The following is a 16,716-nucleotide window of genomic DNA, read 5'->3' as shown; positions in this document are numbered from 1 at the left end:
ATCCTGGAAACAGACTTAGGGCTTTATCCAAATGCCATTCAAGTCTGTAGAAAGACTTCCATTGCCTTCCCTGGGTTTTAGATAAGGCCCACACAGTCTCAGTGTGTTGTGCTTTGGATGGAAAATGTGAACATGCAGATGTAGTTTGACAAAATGACCCAGGTGGACCCCAGAAAACAAGGTGACAAAGGCAAGGAATTCAATCATAGTGGAAGCTGATAATTTGTTTTTCTTCTCACTCCATCTAAAATGTGACAATCAGCAATATAGGCCTTTACTCTTAGGCAAGCCTTAGTAGAGCTGAATGTTAAGAATGCCTTACAATAGCTTGCTTGCCCACCTGAAAGAGGGAACACATTAGTGAAGGTTATTGCACAATAAAGAGAAGTCTGTTTAAAGGAGTAAATGCCCTAGGTAGCCATACCTGGCTGTGTGTTCAGTCTACAGGTGTTCAGGAATTCAGCAGTGAAGTATATATCTACATCACAAAAAAAGAGAACGACGTTGTTTCCTTTCCAGATGCGAGCACCTATGTCTAATCCTTTCCCTCTCGAAAATTCTTCATTCAGCTGGATAAAGGTGAAATTCTTGAAGTTAGCTGATCTAGGAGGAGCAGCAGTACATGAGATGAGGTTTAAGAGATAAAAGGGGCAGTCAACTCTTCATAAATGTCACTGTATTTACTGAACGACATATTTAAAAAAAAAGGAACATGGAGTTTATTTCTATGACACAGTAGGCAAAATGGGAATGGAATCTAACTCGGATCTTGTACTTAGAAGGTCTTTTTAAATATTTCTGGGATAGTATTCATAGGCTGTGAAGGAAACCAGGAAACAGCAGTAAGAGAGAAGGAGTTGTATCCCATTTTAATAAAATAATCATCTAGTTATTTTATGTCTAAGTTGTAAATTTTAAAATCAATATTTTAAAGAGATATTCACTCATATTTTTAGAGATATCATCAGAATTGTCAGCGTCTCTGAACTCTCTAATCCCCCCCAGCACATCAAGACATCTGCATAAGAAATCATCACACGGCCACGTGGACAGGTTGAACATGGCTATTTGCTGCGACTCCTGGTCTGTAAGCCTGTCATAAATATAAAGGGAAGGGTAACCACCTTTCTGTATACAGAGCTATAAAATCCCACCTGGCTAGAGGCAAAACCCTTTCACCTGTAAAGGGTTAAGAAGCTAAGGTAACCTAACTGGCACCTGACCCAAAATGACCAATGAGAGGATAAGATACTTTAAAATCTGGAGGTGGGGGGAGGGGCAGAACAAAGGGTTAGTCTGTCTTTGTGATGCTTTTGCCAGGAACAGATCAGGAATGCAGCCTTACAACTCCTGTAAAGTTAGTAAGTAATCTAGCTAGAAATGCGTTACATTTCCTTTTGTATAATGGCTGGTAAGATAAGATGTGCTGGATGGAATGTATATTCCTGTTTTTGTGTCTTTTTGTAACTTAAGGTTTTGCCTAGAGGGATTCTCTATGTTTTGAATCCGACTGCCTCTGAGATTATCTTCCATTCTAATCTTACAGATTGTTTCTTTTACGTTTTCTTTAATTAAAATTCTTTTTCTAAGAACCTGATTGATTTTTCATTGTTCTTAAGATCCAAGGGTTTGGGTCTGTGTTCACCTGTACAATTTGGTAAGGATTCTTATCAAGCCTTCCCTAGGAAAGGGGGTGTAGGGCTTGGGGGGGTATTTTTGGGGAATACATCTCCAAGTGGGCTCTTTCCCTGTTCTTTGTTTAAAACGCGTGGTGGTGGCAGCATACGGTTCAAGGACAAGGCAAAGTTTGTATCTTGGGGAAGTTTTTAACCTAAGCTGGTAAGAATAAGCTTAGGGGGTCTTTCATGCAGGTCCCCACATCTGTACCTTAGAGTTCAGAGTGGGGAAGGAATCTTGACAAAGCCATTTCCCTATTTTTCCTGGAGCTTCTCTGCTGAAACTGGGCATGATCCAAAATAATTGAAGCACTAGCAGGCTGTACTGAAGTTCCTGGAAGGATGCCAAAAGTGATCATTTGGACCGTTAATCAACACTTTGATGGTGCACATTGGTTAAATCCCCAGGCTAACTAGTGATTAGGATACACAAGGTGGGGAGTGACTTATCTCATTAGACGGAAGAACCCTACGAGCTGCTAAATCACAAGTCAACTGCTTTGTCGTCCCATCTGTGTTTGACAGCAAAGCTGCTGCATTATCATTCTCCAATTAGAAATGTATCTGCTAATTGCAAATGGTGGGAATTTCCTTTTAATTATTATCACTTAGCATTTGTTAAGCATGGTGTAGCTGGAGCTGTACAAGATACAGAGATGTATGTAGCATCTGTCCCAAGGAGCTTACAAAATAGGCTAACAAACAGGGAATCACTTTTAGGCTTTGTCTACACTGCCAATTGAACGACAAAAATCTTGTCGTTCACAGGTGCTTAAAAAAGCCCCCCCAACCCCAAGACAAACATTTTGCTGCTGCAAGTGACAGTGTAAACGGCTCGTTATCGGCAGGAGCGCTCTCCTGTCAACAACGCAAACCCTGTTCATAGGGGGAGGAAGTATTTTGTCGGCAAAAATGCCAACACACAGTGTTTACACTGCCCGACTTTTAGCGACATGGCCATGTCGCTAAAAGCTGTGTCATGTAGACAAAGCCTTATGGAGGGACCGAAATGATAATTAGAAGGCGTAACGTGTCAAAAATGCCTGTGGAATACAATCTGGAAGAACACGGTGCTTTCATCTCAGTTGGTCTGAACAGGCAGTGTATTTAAGACAAGTATTCTGTTAAACTAACAAACCCATCAGAAATAGGGAATTAATTCTGCTGACGATGATCTATCTATCTATGGTATTTATCAGGCCCTCATCACGGTACAATCTGAGCACCTCACAGTCTAAAGTACTGATCCCACAACACCCCTGTGAGGTAGGAAGATGTTATTATCCCCATTGTACAGGTGGGAAACCGAGGTGCTGATTTTCAAAGTTATGTAGGCACCTAACACCCATTGACATCAATGGAAGGCAGGTGCCTAAATACCTTTGAAGATCCAGGCCTAAGTGATTGGTCTGATGTCACACAGGAGGAGGCCCAGATTAGGGCTTTCACCTCATCCCTCCTCTCATGATGGAGAAGGGCCCCATTCCGCTCCTATGAGAGATAATGGCCACGCGTTTCTTGGCATTCCATCGACCTCTGTCAGACTCTTGCCCCACCCAGCCACAGAGCGATTATTGGAGGCTGTGCTCTGGAAGAGGTTGTACTGAAGGGGGGCTCAGTAACTGGGGGCTGTAATTCTCGCTCAGAGAAGGTGAGGTGCCCATGGTCTTCCATCCCATTGCTCTGAACTTCTCTTTTGGCATGTGCAGATGGGTCTTACATTGTCCCTTTGCCTTGGCCAGACACATCACCCCAGGAACCCCCAGCAGCAGCACCAGCTGAGGGAGAAGCTGTTGTAGCTTGGTCATGATGCTGAGCAGATATTTATAAACCAGCCCTCTTCCACTGCTGTGGCGTCATGTTTCAATTGCTGCTTAGCCTACTGAAATGGATCACTGGAGTATGGACACGAGTGGGGTATGGACAGGGCCACGCTCTGGGGACATTAGCATGGTTTTCTCTGAACTCCTGCAGGCCCCTGGCTCCCTGCAGGCCCAGCCCTGTGCTGCCAGCATTGCACGCTGGCAGTGAAGTGGGAACCACAGGATCCTGAACAGACGTGCTGGCCCACTAAGGACGCAGGAGCCGCTTTCTGACCAGGAGAGGGCAGACCAGGCTGTGCCACTGACGAATTCTACCCAACTCAGATTTCCTGGCATCTCCAGGCCGCCTTTGCTGCTGCTACCAAACCTGAAGGCTAGTCTATCTGAACATGAAGCCATGTGCCCCGGTGTATCATCCCGCTGCTGCTAAGGGTAGCAGAGAGGCGCATTCCTTCTTCCTGGGATATGCATAATGACAAGCCATGTGAATGATCATTTAGTGGCAGATCCAGCCACACCGTTTGTGCCCTTTCCACGGGTCCTGTGTATGTTCACATCCATCCCAGCGTGCACAGTCCCCCTACGCCATGTTCTAGCATAAGGCCGTATGAATGCTCTCTCCAGTAACATCTCTCCTGTACATTCAGGTACCACTTTCTGGCCAGACTTGTTCTAAGAATCCTGATACCTGCCCAGACACAGTCACCTGGCTCGGGAGGTGATAATTTACAAGCGCAGGCAACGCGGAGGTGAATTTTCCAAGGCCTTTCTAGCTGCCCTCTGAAAAGCCACATCACATGCAGGGGGGGTTAAGAGAGCTTTTTCTCCCCCACTAGAAAATTAGGTTGTGTTGGAGGAGTCATGGTAACAGACCCGATGGCAAACACAACTCAGCTGTCAGCACAGTAGGGGACCGTTGTGTTTCCCATCATGTCACATGGTTATAGTTAAAAACCTGTCGGAACAACAGCTTTAACCATGACCCACTGACACATTGTTCAACTGAACGGTCTGTGCCGACATGGGCCACAGAGGTGGGTGTTAACATCACTCCTCAGGGTGAATGTCTCATACAGCCTAATTTTCTAGTAAATGCCCATCTTGCCCCACCTTCCACGCCATCAATGGAGGTTATTGCACTAACAATGGAATAGGATAGAAATCGGAAACCTAGGTACAGCTGAGGCTATGGAACAGTGCAACAGTTGGAGTCAAGCTCAGGACTCTGAACATTCCCTGAAATCCCATTTCATGCCACCTGAGCATAAAAACAACATTATAACAAAGAAATAATCAGCTGCCAGACTGAGCTGCCCTTTGACTACAGCGCGGGATTAGCTGAATGGATCCATCACTTCAAGCTAGGCCTCTACACAGGTTTTCTCCTTAGAACTGCAAATGCAAAATGAACAGCATTCACTCATACTCGGAACTATATTCACTCATGCTCAGGCCCAATTGGTGAACAAAATAATGAAGGGATGAGTTATGCCACCTACCACTCTTTTTATGGGGTCCTTAAAAGAAGACACTTTGGAGGGGAATGCTCATTACTGTGACACTGGCTGACTGAAAGAAGGGGAAGAAGCAAGCTTTACCCCCATGGCTGCCGCCCCTACCATCTCCTAGAACACTGGACCTTCTTAGTCCAAATCCCAGGAGGTCCTGACCAGACCAGGCCAGAGGGAGGGAGCCAGCCAGATGACAGCACCCCCTCTAGTGGCTTCAGCTAAATTCTGACCACCACGTGGGATCTGAGACTTTGTGTCTCCCCCTTTCCTCTGCCCACCACCACCATGTATCCTTTTCATTCCCTACCTTATTTCTTCTTCTTCTCTTTCCTATCCCTCTCCTTTTCCTTTCTGTCTAATAAGAATCTGGCTTAGCCAGCCAAGACTATAGATTTTTGCGACACTGCTGTACGCCTGTGATCAGAAAGGCAGTTAAAAGCAATGCCCTGACCAGCCCGATGATGGTACGAGTTTGCCAGGTCTCAGAGTGGCTGATCAGCCCACGTGCTGTGCCTGTGTTTTTCCAGCAGCAAGGTTGCGAGTGAGTGTCAACACCAGAGACAGAAGCTGCATTTTCTATTTTTGCTGTTCTTTCCTCTTCCCTTTGCGTGTGTTTCTCTTGTTTGGTCTTTTAAGAAATAGAATGGGACTTTAACAACAGCAGCATCAAAGACAGCTCCAGCCCATTCCAGTGATTTTCATCTCTTTTCTCCAAAGAGGACAGTCATTACCTTCTAAAAGGCTGTCAAATAAGGCTTTTTTCTCCTTCTAAAAACTCTCTCCAGCTAAAGGGAAAGGAACATGGGATACGGTTCAAATAAAAGCCTCACATAATACTTTATATTTCAAATGTGTGAGCTGTTTCCTTTTCTGTATTTTAATAAAAGGCTAAAAATGTTTAATGGTGTGTTTGTCATGGAACTAAGCAGGCTGAAGTCTCTGTATATCCAATCCCAAACCTTGTTTAATATGGTTTCATGTTGGTCAGTAAGTGACAGGGTCATGTTACAGACCTTTGACTCTTTGGACCCATTTATTCCATTTAGATTAATACAACAGACTCCCCTCAGCCTTCCCCTCGATAGATTAAACATGCCTAATTCTATCAAACTTTCCTCCTAGGCCTCGTTTTCGAAAACCTCTTATTTTCGTTGCTGTCCTCTGGCCTCGCTCCAATTTGTTCCCGTCTTTCTTAAAGAGGGGTGCCCAAAAGCGGTCACAGTACTCCAGCTGAGACCTCACTGGTGCTGAATAGAGCAGGACAATTACCTCCCATGTCTGATATAGGACACTCCTGTTAATATATCCCAGAATGACATTTGCTTTTTTCACAACAGCATCACATGTTGACTCATTCAGTGCATGATCCAAGATAATCCCCAGATCCTTGTCAGCAGTACGATCACCTAGCCAGTTATTCCCCATTTTGTAGTTATGCATTTGATTTTTCCTTCCTAAGTGTAGCACTTTGCACGTCTTTAATGAATTTCGTCTTGTAGATTTCAGACCAATTCTCTAATTTATCAAGGTCAGTTAGAATTCTATTCCTGTCCTCCCAAGTGCTAGAGACCTCTCCCAGCTTCGTGCCATCGCAAATTTGAAAAGTGTGCTCTCTACTTCATTATCCAAGTCATTCGTGAAAATATTCACTAGTACTGAAATTCTGAAAGAGTTGAAATTCTCAAAGAGTATTTCCCAGAGCGCCCCATGGGAGGTGGCAGGGCTTGGGGCATCAGTCTTGCGGGTTTCAAAATATTTATCAGAGCTCTGCTCCAGACAGCTCCAGCTGAATTTAAGCCCTGAATAGTACTGAACCTAGGACAGACCCTTATCAGGCCCCACTAGATACTCCTTCCCAGTTTGACAGTAAACCATTAAGAACAACTCTTTGAGTAAGTTTTTCAACCAGTTGTGTACACATCTGATAGTAATTTTATCTAGACCATATTACGTAATTTGCTTATAAAAATGTCATGTCATAATAAAGGTGGAGAAAAGGAAAGAGTTCACTGTTTCAGACTGGAATTTTCAAAAGGCCTAAAGGAGTTAGGTGCACAAATCCCTTTGAAATTCAGTGAGATTTAGGCATCTAAATGCGCTTAGGCCCTATTGAAAAGCCCAGCCTACCTCCATCTCTCCAAGTTAAGCTTCAGTGCCAACAGATAGAAGCTGCTCATGCAAAGGTTAGAGGAATTCAGGCCTGATCATTGTTACAGATGTCGAATGGGAGTTACTCTGGCCTAAGTCCATGACTCTAAATATTAATATTCACAAATGCAGATCAGGGAGCATCAGGGAAATGTCATTTCTGACTGGAACAAGGGAACTCTCCAGAGGGGAGGGGAAGGATGAACTATCCCCCTGCTGACAGTGCTAGGGAAAGGCAGTCTGGCTTCTCGGGCTGTCAGTGTGTGAGAGGAGCATGCCTCACTAGGCACCAATCTAGACCCATACTCACTTGGAGGTGTTTTCAAGTATTGCTTTCACTTCATTCATTTGTTCTTTTCCAAAGTAAACTACAGTGAGGTGAATTCTCCCATCCTGCTCAATGCCCATTTCCCTAGAACAGACATCAAAAAAAGTCATTCATTGACCTTGGAAGTTTGCTTTCCCAAACAACACCTGCCATCTCTAGCTGGGAACATAGGATGGTGCTGAACTCTGCAGGCCAAATTCTCTGTTGGTACCACTCCACTGAGATCCTTGCACCAGCCCAGTGAGATCTTTGCAGCCCTTCATTGAGATCCTTGAATCCATCCAGAGCTACACTGGCTCCATTCGAATGTGCTTGCAGGATGGGGCCTAAGATACTTCATAGCTCTGCATTAGCAGGCTATAAATCATCATCTAGTAGTTATCTGAGTTATGGCAGAGCACTATTGGAATAGCCCATCCAGTCACCTGGATGATGGACGGAAAGCCACTGTAGGAAAGCCCACAATTGTGCGTCAAACTACTAAAGCCAGCAGGTGCTACCTCAGCAACCACGAGGCCGTGAGAGAAGGGGGAATTCAAAGAGGGAAATAAAATCCTGTACCCTCATTTCTATTTCTTCTATATACTAGCATGTCTAGTTATGTCCCTGAAAATTGTGTAAGGAGTATCCACTAAAATTAAACTCTCAAGACAGACCTAAGAAGAGCTCTGTGTGGCTTGAAAGCTTGTCTCTCTCACCAACAGAAGTTAGTCTCATGAAAGATATTACCTAACCTGCCCCACCTCCATTTCTCTAAGAAAGAGCAAATCATGTGGCCTAAGAATATCTGCATCTGTCAAGATGTGTGTGCTTCTTGGGCAACTACACAGCTAAGTTATTTGGGTGTCTCAATTTTCTTATCAGAACGCAAGGCCCGCCACTGGGCAGGTTATTCTTAGTGCTGACTGGTTTCAGAGTAACAGCCGTGTTAGTCTGTATTTGCAAAAAGAAAAGGAGTACTAGGTTAGTCTCTAAGGTGCCACAAGTACTCCTTTTCTTTTAGTTCTGACTGGGAGCTATGTCTTGATTAAATCCATTCCTGCAATTGCTACACCCATGTTGGGAAAGAAGGCCATAAAGGAAGAGCCTTGATCAAAAGTAACAAGGAGAGAACACTTTTGAATCCAGGCACATTTCTTATTGCCTTTCTGTCACGGCCTCGACACGCAGTCCAGAGATCATACAAATGACTCTTATTTTCTAGAAACCTTCCTGTGCTACTTAAGGGACTGAAACTGACACATTCATTGAAGTGGCTCTGGCACCTGCTCTCTCAAAGATGGAAATAGCAAGTTTCCGATCGAACGAAACACCTCGTACATGGTGCATCAACTTCAGAAACACTGATGACTGCAATATAACCTTTTCCTTTGGTCTCCACTGCTAAAGCTAATTGCTGTTCATGTGAAATCTCTGTTGATCCAAGGAAACGCAAATGGATTTTTTTAATGATAAATTGATGGTTTTATGAAAAAAAAAATTTTTTTCCACTGGGAAAATCCCTGGTGCTTGCAAAATTGCATCATACTGCATAAAAATATCAAGATAGCTATAGATCCATAAAAAGGAACAAACCTGAAATTTTGCATAAATTGTCGAAACTTGCTGGCTCTCTTTGCTAATGGGACTACAATGTTAATGAGTGTGTTGGCCATGTTGAGGTTCTCATTCTTCACTTTCATGATGGGACCAAATGGTCTGAATAAAACGATTCGTCTGAATTCGTGTGATCTGTCTCCTTTGAAAGTCAGCTCATACAATGTGCCTTTGTCTTTTTCTGTTCGGTACATGCCTGTTAGAAGAATATGAAAGAAGAGAAACATTAGTATGGAACTAATTCCCCAGGAAGAAGTTGCAATATTAGGTTGCTTTTGTAACTTAGATTTAGCAGCAAATAAATGAAACTTTTCCCCCCACAAAAAAATCAGTCTATGCACCAGTTCTTCCATAGTTTGAAACTAGAACTCAAAATCTGATGGGGGACAGTCTCAGATTTTAGGAAGGTGACTTTTGTATCTCCCATAAAAATCCACCCAGATTACAAGTATCTGAGAATCACCATTTGCACACACACAGTAGAACTTGGTAGATGCTTGCTCCTTAATTTTCAGGATGTTCCAAATGCACACAGCTGCCAGCCACCCACAAAAACATTGAGTCCACAGGGATGGAAAAGGCAGAGGGATTTTGGAAAGGAGCTCTCCCCACACATTTGATTCCTCTAGCCCCTAGAGAAGTAGGTTCCTGACACTGACAAGTATCTGAAGCTACACTACCAGGTTCCCCCCTCCCCCGCCCCCCGGAGAGTTTTTACTAGGCACAGATGAAAAATCCTGTACAGAAAGTGTCCAAGGTCCTGGTAGACACCATTTTCTTCATTATTAAATTGCAGAACCAGGGAGTGAGGAAGTGACTATGGTGAGCTCTCATTTTTGAGATGCTTTCTAGAGATGTGGAAGGTTTATCCCTCCAGGGTAGTAATGTCCATTGGCTCTGAGAGGATGTCACGGAACCCTGCCCTTTGCTTATGAGCAGCAGAGACCTGGAGATTGCTTGGGATGCTCACTGAGGGGATTTCACCCTGGTAAGCAAGGTGACCAAGCATGTCATCATGAAGACCCCCTTGTTGCCACACAGCTGCAGCGATCACCACTTTGGCTTCTGAGACCATCCATGGTGCATATGCCTGGCAGCACTGGAGTGCAGGGAACCAGCTGTGAACCTGAGACATCTCTGGTATGACTGAGCTGGTATGACAGTAATGACCTTCAAAACAATGGAGGCCAGGAAATCTCTGGGTGTTGATAGGTGCTAGAGTTGATCTCAGAGACTCTTTCTTGAGGCTAATTCAGAAACTGTTTGAGTCACTTTAGATCTAGGATAAACCTAAAACACCCAGTTTTCCTTGGGGCTAGGAAGTACCTTCAAGACTGATTATGGCTGAGGTTTTTCAAAGAATCCTTGGGGAAGTTTATGATTCTATGAGTTGGAAGCCCAAGTCCCATTGAAATGCAACCAAAGCTGGGTCGTCATAAATATAAAGGGAAGGGTAAACCCCTTTAAAATCCCTCCTGGCCAGAGGAAAATTCCTCTCACCTGTAAAGGGTTAAGAAGCTAAAGGTAATCTCGCTAGCACCTGACCAAAATGACCAATGAGGAGACAAGATACTTTCAAAAGCTGGGAGGAGGGAGAGAAACAAAGGGTCTCTGTGTCCGTCTATATGCTGCTTTTGCTGGGGATAGACCAGGAATGGAGTCTTAGAACTTTAGTAAGTAATCTAGCTAGGTATGTGTTAGATTATGATTTCTTTAAATGGCTGAGAAAAGAATTGTGCTGAATAGAATGACTATTTCTGTCTGTGTGTCTTTTTTGTAACTTAAGGTTTTGCCTAGAGGGATTCTCTATGTTTTGAATCTAATTACCCTGTAAGGTATCTACCATCCTGATTTTACAGGGGTGATTCCTTTACTTCTATCTACTTCTATTTCTATTAAAAGTCTTCTTGTAAGAAAACTGAATGCTTTTTCATTGTTCTCAGATCCAAGGGTTTGGGTCTGTGGTCACCTATGCAAATTGGTGAGGATTTTTACCAAACCTTTCCCAGGAAGTGGGGTGCAAGGGTTGGGAGGATTTTTTGGGGGTAAGACGTGTCCAAACTACGTTTCCCAGTAAACCCAGTTAGAGTTTGGTGCTATATGCCCCAGTGCATGGCGTAAAGACAGGAAATTCACCACAGCAAGCAATGCAACTAATGCCCCACAGTGGTATGTGGAGACCTACCCAACTCATCCACAGGAACCTGTCCTGAGGTCTCCAGGCCATTAGCAGCCTCAGTGACCCAGTTAGAGTTTGGTGGTGGCAGTGGATATTCCAAGGACAAAGGATAAAATTAATTTGTACCTTGGGGAAGTTTTAACCTAAGCTGGTAAAAGTAAGCTTAGGAGGTTTTCATGCAGGTTCCCACATCTGTACCCTAGAGTTCAGAGTGGGGGAGGAACCTTGACATGGGTGTATTACATCCTTAGGCTTCTTGGAAAATTCCAGCTTATTTGTATTGTGGTAGGCCTTCAACTCTTTGGCTGGAGTCAGGAGAAAAGTCTTTTTCTGCTAGGATTTTTTCAGGCTCAAAGGCAGACTGCCCCCAAATTGCTTAGGTCCCTTGAAGGGTTAGTCCAGAAGCTAGAGTTTGGTAGGTGGTCACGTCCCATGAGTGAATGCAGATAGGTCTGGACAGGGGCTCTGTGGGTTTAGCCCCTATATGGATGGAGCCGTGGGCCATGTCACTGAGGCTGCTAATGGCCTGGAGACCTCAGGACAGGTTCCTGTGGATGAGTTGGGTAGGTCTCCACATACCACTGTGGGGCATTAGTTGCATTGCTTGCTGTGGTGAATTTCCTGTCTTTACGCCATGCACTGGGGCATATAGCACCAAACTCATAAAGCCAAAGTGTAATTTTTGATGAACCACAAGGTGATGCTGCTGAACTTATTCTTCACCTGATGTGTCTCAATAAACACCTATGTATGGTGCCAAAGCACCTGTCTCGCTCCTAACAGCATCAAAATATCATATGGCAATATCCCAATGCTTAGGGGTGTATTATTAGGTTTCTGCAGGAAAGTAACTTTTTATGTACTTAATGGGTGAAATTCAGCCTGTGCCGAGGAGCCAGCACAAAGCCAATGCACCCCGCAAAGGCCTGTTTCAAGAACTTGTGGGCTGTAGGTTGCCCACAGGCCTTAGAATTCATCAATTAAGAATGAAACCCCCACTCCCACATTGGGTATTTGAGCAAATCACTTTGTCCTACCCAGGTTCATTGGCATTTTAATTATTCTCTCTCAGACCCACTTCTTAAATTCAGTTTGAAAGCCGCAACAAATACACAGAAGAGTAGAATTGGATTTCTCTGCCTCTCTCATAGGAACTCTGGGGGCTAGCAGAATGCACAGTTAAATGCAGGTCTGCAAGAAACCAAGGAAAAGGGGTTTCCTTCTTTTTTGATCTTGGTCCTTATCCAAATGACCATTTCTTGGCACTCTGTTTTCTGTCTCCTAGCCAATGTCTGATCCATTATAAATGGTATTTTTGCCTCTTGCCCCCATGACTATTTAGTTTCCTTGACACCCTCTTGTGAGAGACTTTGTTACCATTTGTTTAAAAGCCCTAAAAGATGACGGTAACTGCTTGTCCTTTATCTCTGATTTTATGGACATGTTCAGAGAATTCTAATAGATTAGTGACGCATGATTTTCTGTGGCAGGAGCTGTACTGGGTTATCCCCATTGTATCATCGTCTAGGTGTTTTATCATTGTACTTTTAATTATAATTTCAGTTAGTTTACTGGGTACAAAAGAATGATTTACTGGCCTATCACACCCTAGATCACCCCAGACCCTTTTTAGAAATAAAGAGTTTCAGCATTTGCTCCCCTCCAGGGTAGGAGCTGATTTCAATGAGAAATTTCATGTTTTTGTTAACAGCTCAACCACTTCATTAAGTTAATAATTTCAAGGTGTGTTTTGATCTATAAAGTCTTGTATAGTTTGGGCCCTGGATATCTTAGAAACTGCCTCTCTCCTCTCTCAGTGCTTTAGCTGACCAGCTGAGATCACCTGAATGACTTGAGTTTATAGTTCTTGGATATATATGTCTCGGGGATGGGATTCAGGTAGAATCAATGGAGTTTCTGTGGCTCTGGAATTTCCTTCCTCCATTATTCTGATGCAGAGTTTGTTGATGTTTTGAGTATGCTGCAAGGTACATCTATTTATTTAGGCTTTTTCTGAAGGGATGGCTTGAGAGAGAAGGCTTTAATTAGGAATCAGAGGGGAAGTGGTCCTTTAGTGTCTGTTTTTTTCTTTAGTTTTTAAACATTATGTTAATTGGTTTGGTTTTTAAAATCTTGACTGTGCATCTAGTGAGACACTCATAGCACATTGCATACATTTGAAAAATAGATACTTCTAATAGCAAAGAAGGCTTAAATTAGATTGTTTAATACAATTTAGCCATCTAAAATTTTCCATTAGATCTTTGCATGCTTTTCTACTCCAGCCAAACAGTAACTATCCTGCTATTTGTTTTCCCTGGGTAAGCAGTTCACTAATATGGAAATAAGGGTGCTTTATCATGCAACTAGATGCCAAATTTCCTATCTCATTATTGTTGTTGTTTATGACTTGTATTACAGTAGAACCTACAGGCCCCAACAGAAACCAGGGCCCCATTGTGTTAGGTGCTGTACACAGTAAAACACATCCTGCTATCAAAGAGTTTACAATCTAAGCTCCCACATTCTGCAAAAATTATGCATGAGCGTAGTTCTGTTGAAGCCAATGTCACTAATCAGAGTGTGTTAAGCTCAATGCATGATTCTTTGCAGGATTAGGGCATAAATAGATGAAAGGAATATGATTCCCACTTTATAGCTGGGAAATCAAGTCACAATCTAGTGATGTAAACACACCACCACCCTTCTGCTTCAGTACTAAGACTCCTTGAATTCTCTGAGGAATTCCTTCATTGTTATTACCATGCCTAAAACCATCAAAAACCTTTTTAACAAGTTCTGTGACTCAAAAGTGTACGTCAAGTGGTTTGAATTTACTGAAAATGAGCTGTGCCTACAAACAAGTCTTGCTAAAAGAAATTGCTTTAAAAGTTTCCCCAAGAAAGTACCAAGTTTTGTTAAATTTAGATAGGAGCTATGATATCTGAACAGGATAATCCGTTACTTTTGCTGCTGTCAATACATTAACTAGTTTCAGAATGTCCACTGGTTTCCAAAGCAGCATGTTTGAGATTTGCCAGAATGCTTGGAGTAATCTGCCAAAGCAAATTAGTCCCAGGTTTTTCAAGACAAAGGATTTGCCACTTTGTTAAACACAGGGGCTCAGGGAGGAGTCTTGGAAGCCTCATTTGGACTGGTCAAACAGGAGTTTGGGGGGGGGGGGAGGGAGGGGGAGAGAAACTGGAATCTAATGGGAAACAGATGGGAAGATGAAAAACAAAATCAGAATAGTGGGTTGTGAGAAGCTAGGACAGTGGAGAAAAATATAAGAGTTTATGTGAACTAACTGTACAGACACGCTGTGTAAGTGGAAAGGACCTGCTCTCTGTACTGTAGCTCAGACAGACTTGCTTTCGTTCTAATAGCTAATAGTCAGGGTGCTGTCTTCCAGGGCTAACCCCAATACAATCACAGAATCCTAACAAAATAACTTCAACACAAGAAAGTTATACCTCCAGTTCAGCAAAGCACTTAAAAATGGGCTTAAGCCCTACTGATATCAATGGAAACATGTTTGGCTTTACTTTTCTCTGGACCTAGGCTTACTCCTCTTACTGTCACATGCCCTCGGAGCCATAACTGGTTTTGTTGTAGCTTACATTTCTCCCTACAATCTCAAATGTTTTCAGAACGTATATTAACCTTACATATGTTCTTCCTCACACGTTCCCTCAACTCACTGCTAGCTAGAGAAGATTCCACTCCCTTCAGGCAGAAACTCACTCCTTTATAAGAGTCCCAAGGTGTTTGTGATGCATTTTCACTAGCTCACCCTGTCTTCTCATCTGTTCTAGTGTGAGCTCAGATGTTAATCTGACTTGCGGAGACTTTGTTTAAAATCCCAACTACTAGACAATCACTTATGTCCTTTCTGACTGAGGACAAAGTCACAATGCGCTGCTTATTCAGCAAGTGCATTTTTAAGGGATTCTGGGCTTTTTGTGGGTTTCTGTCCCCTTTGATAAAAGCATGTCCATTGAGTTACTAGTACTTCTTTTGGACCAAAGCGCTCACGCTGTTTTAGGATGGTGTCATAGCTATTCTTAGCTACTTCCTCCCAGAAGGTGAATGATTTATAAATATTTTCAGTTTCACTACCCACTGCGCAAATTAACAAGCTGACCTGAATTTTGGCCTGCCCTACTGAGCAACAGGTTTCTCATTAACTCATATTGGCTGAACTCACTGTGGCCCTATGGGAAGATGTCTTTGCATGCTTATGCTACACACATTAAAGGTTTATGATCTGTATGGTAACTTTCACTGTCTCCTCTTAGCACTCCAAAACATGGCAGAAAACCAATAAACACAAGAGAAAAAGATAGAGAATTATAACAAGCAGACATGAGTCCCTGTGTGAAAAGAGGAGTATTGCAGACTGCAGCTACAAGGCTAAATTACTAGCAGACGAGAGGAGGTGTGGTTCTCTTTCATTTTTGAACAAGAAAAATGGAAAATTCCAAACCCTGCCAAATATCGCTACTGAAGTCAAACTGGACTTTTGGAAAGTATTCTCAGGCTACAGCAAAGCTGCAGAGAAGGAGTTTAAACTCAAACACCAGGAAGCAGTGTCGCTTGCAGATTCCAAACACAAGTGGTTCTGTCTAAAACTGAGGAGGAGGAGGCTGTACTGATTTATTTTAAAACATCCAAACCATGCAGCAGAAACATTTCCATCAAATGCTTTAATTTAATGAGCTGCTTGGACAAACTCTCTCCTTCAGTAAAGCACATGAAATATGAAAGAGGAGAGGGAATGAACTAAGAGACTTCCTGATGAAGTTATCACCTTTCACCACACAAGGCAAGGAATTGCTGTAAATCATTGATTGGGTCCTGTGTGGCCAACAAAGGTGACTGATACCAGCTGTAAAAACAGCTCTCAAGAGTCAATGAATCAAGGTTTCTTTAGATCCTCTGATGTGTCATTAAGGCCCATATTCAGCGAAGTGCCTAAATCAGTAGGATTTAAGCATGTGCTTTGCTGAATTTGGGCCTACATAACCTAGAGAAAGTCAAGGGGTGAAACCCTGGCCCTATTGAAACAAATGGCAAAATTCCCAGTGACTTCAATGTGGGGCAGGATTTCCCCCATGGCATCCAGAGGCCAGAGCACAAGAGTCAGACTCAGGAACCCTGAATTCTAATCCTGGATCTAACACCAATTCAGCCTATTGCCTTGGGCAACATTGAAATATCTGCCTCCATTTGCCCTGCTGTCAGGTAGGGAGAACCACCCCTCCAACCCTGCCACAGACGGTGCTGAGATGGTTCATTCCTTGGTGTTTCTGAAGCCGTTTGAAGACGAAAAAAGTTAAATGTCATGATCAGCGCAATAATGGGCCAGATTCACCGGCAGGCTCCACCTGCTTTGAATTGCTCCAGAGACGCAAAGCAGCTATAAATCTGGCTTAACTGGCCACTTAAACCCGGT

The 16,716-nt window shown here is 43.2% G+C and overlaps 1 protein-coding gene across 10 annotated transcripts in view; it reads right to left on the bottom strand.

The window, feature by feature from the left end:
* CSGALNACT1 (chondroitin sulfate N-acetylgalactosaminyltransferase 1) overlaps positions 1–16,716 on the bottom strand; it is an 87,201-nt gene that overhangs the window by 13,740 nt on the left and 56,745 nt on the right. For 9 of the 10 annotated variants that reach the window (XR_007356384.2, XR_007356385.2, XM_075127436.1 and 6 more), the window contains 3 exons: positions 9,062–9,278; positions 7,469–7,570; positions 425–603 (listed from right to left, as the gene is read on the bottom strand). Coding sequence is in view for 8 of the 10 variants with exons in the window: in XM_075127436.1 (XP_074983537.1) it covers positions 425–603; positions 7,469–7,570; positions 9,062–9,278 (498 nt within the window). In the remaining 2 variants the exon portion in view is untranslated. The remainder of the gene's footprint in view (positions 1–424; positions 604–7,468; positions 7,571–9,061; positions 9,279–16,716) is intronic. The other variant, XM_048848026.2, reaches the window with a different exon arrangement.

The sequence above is a fragment of the Caretta caretta genome, chromosome 4 (assembly GCF_965140235.1).
Source record: "Caretta caretta isolate rCarCar2 chromosome 4, rCarCar1.hap1, whole genome shotgun sequence".
Lineage (NCBI taxonomy): Eukaryota > Metazoa > Chordata > Testudines > Cheloniidae > Caretta > Caretta caretta.
Note: the sequence above shows the minus strand (reverse complement) of the source record. Positions and strands in the feature narration are given on the sequence as shown.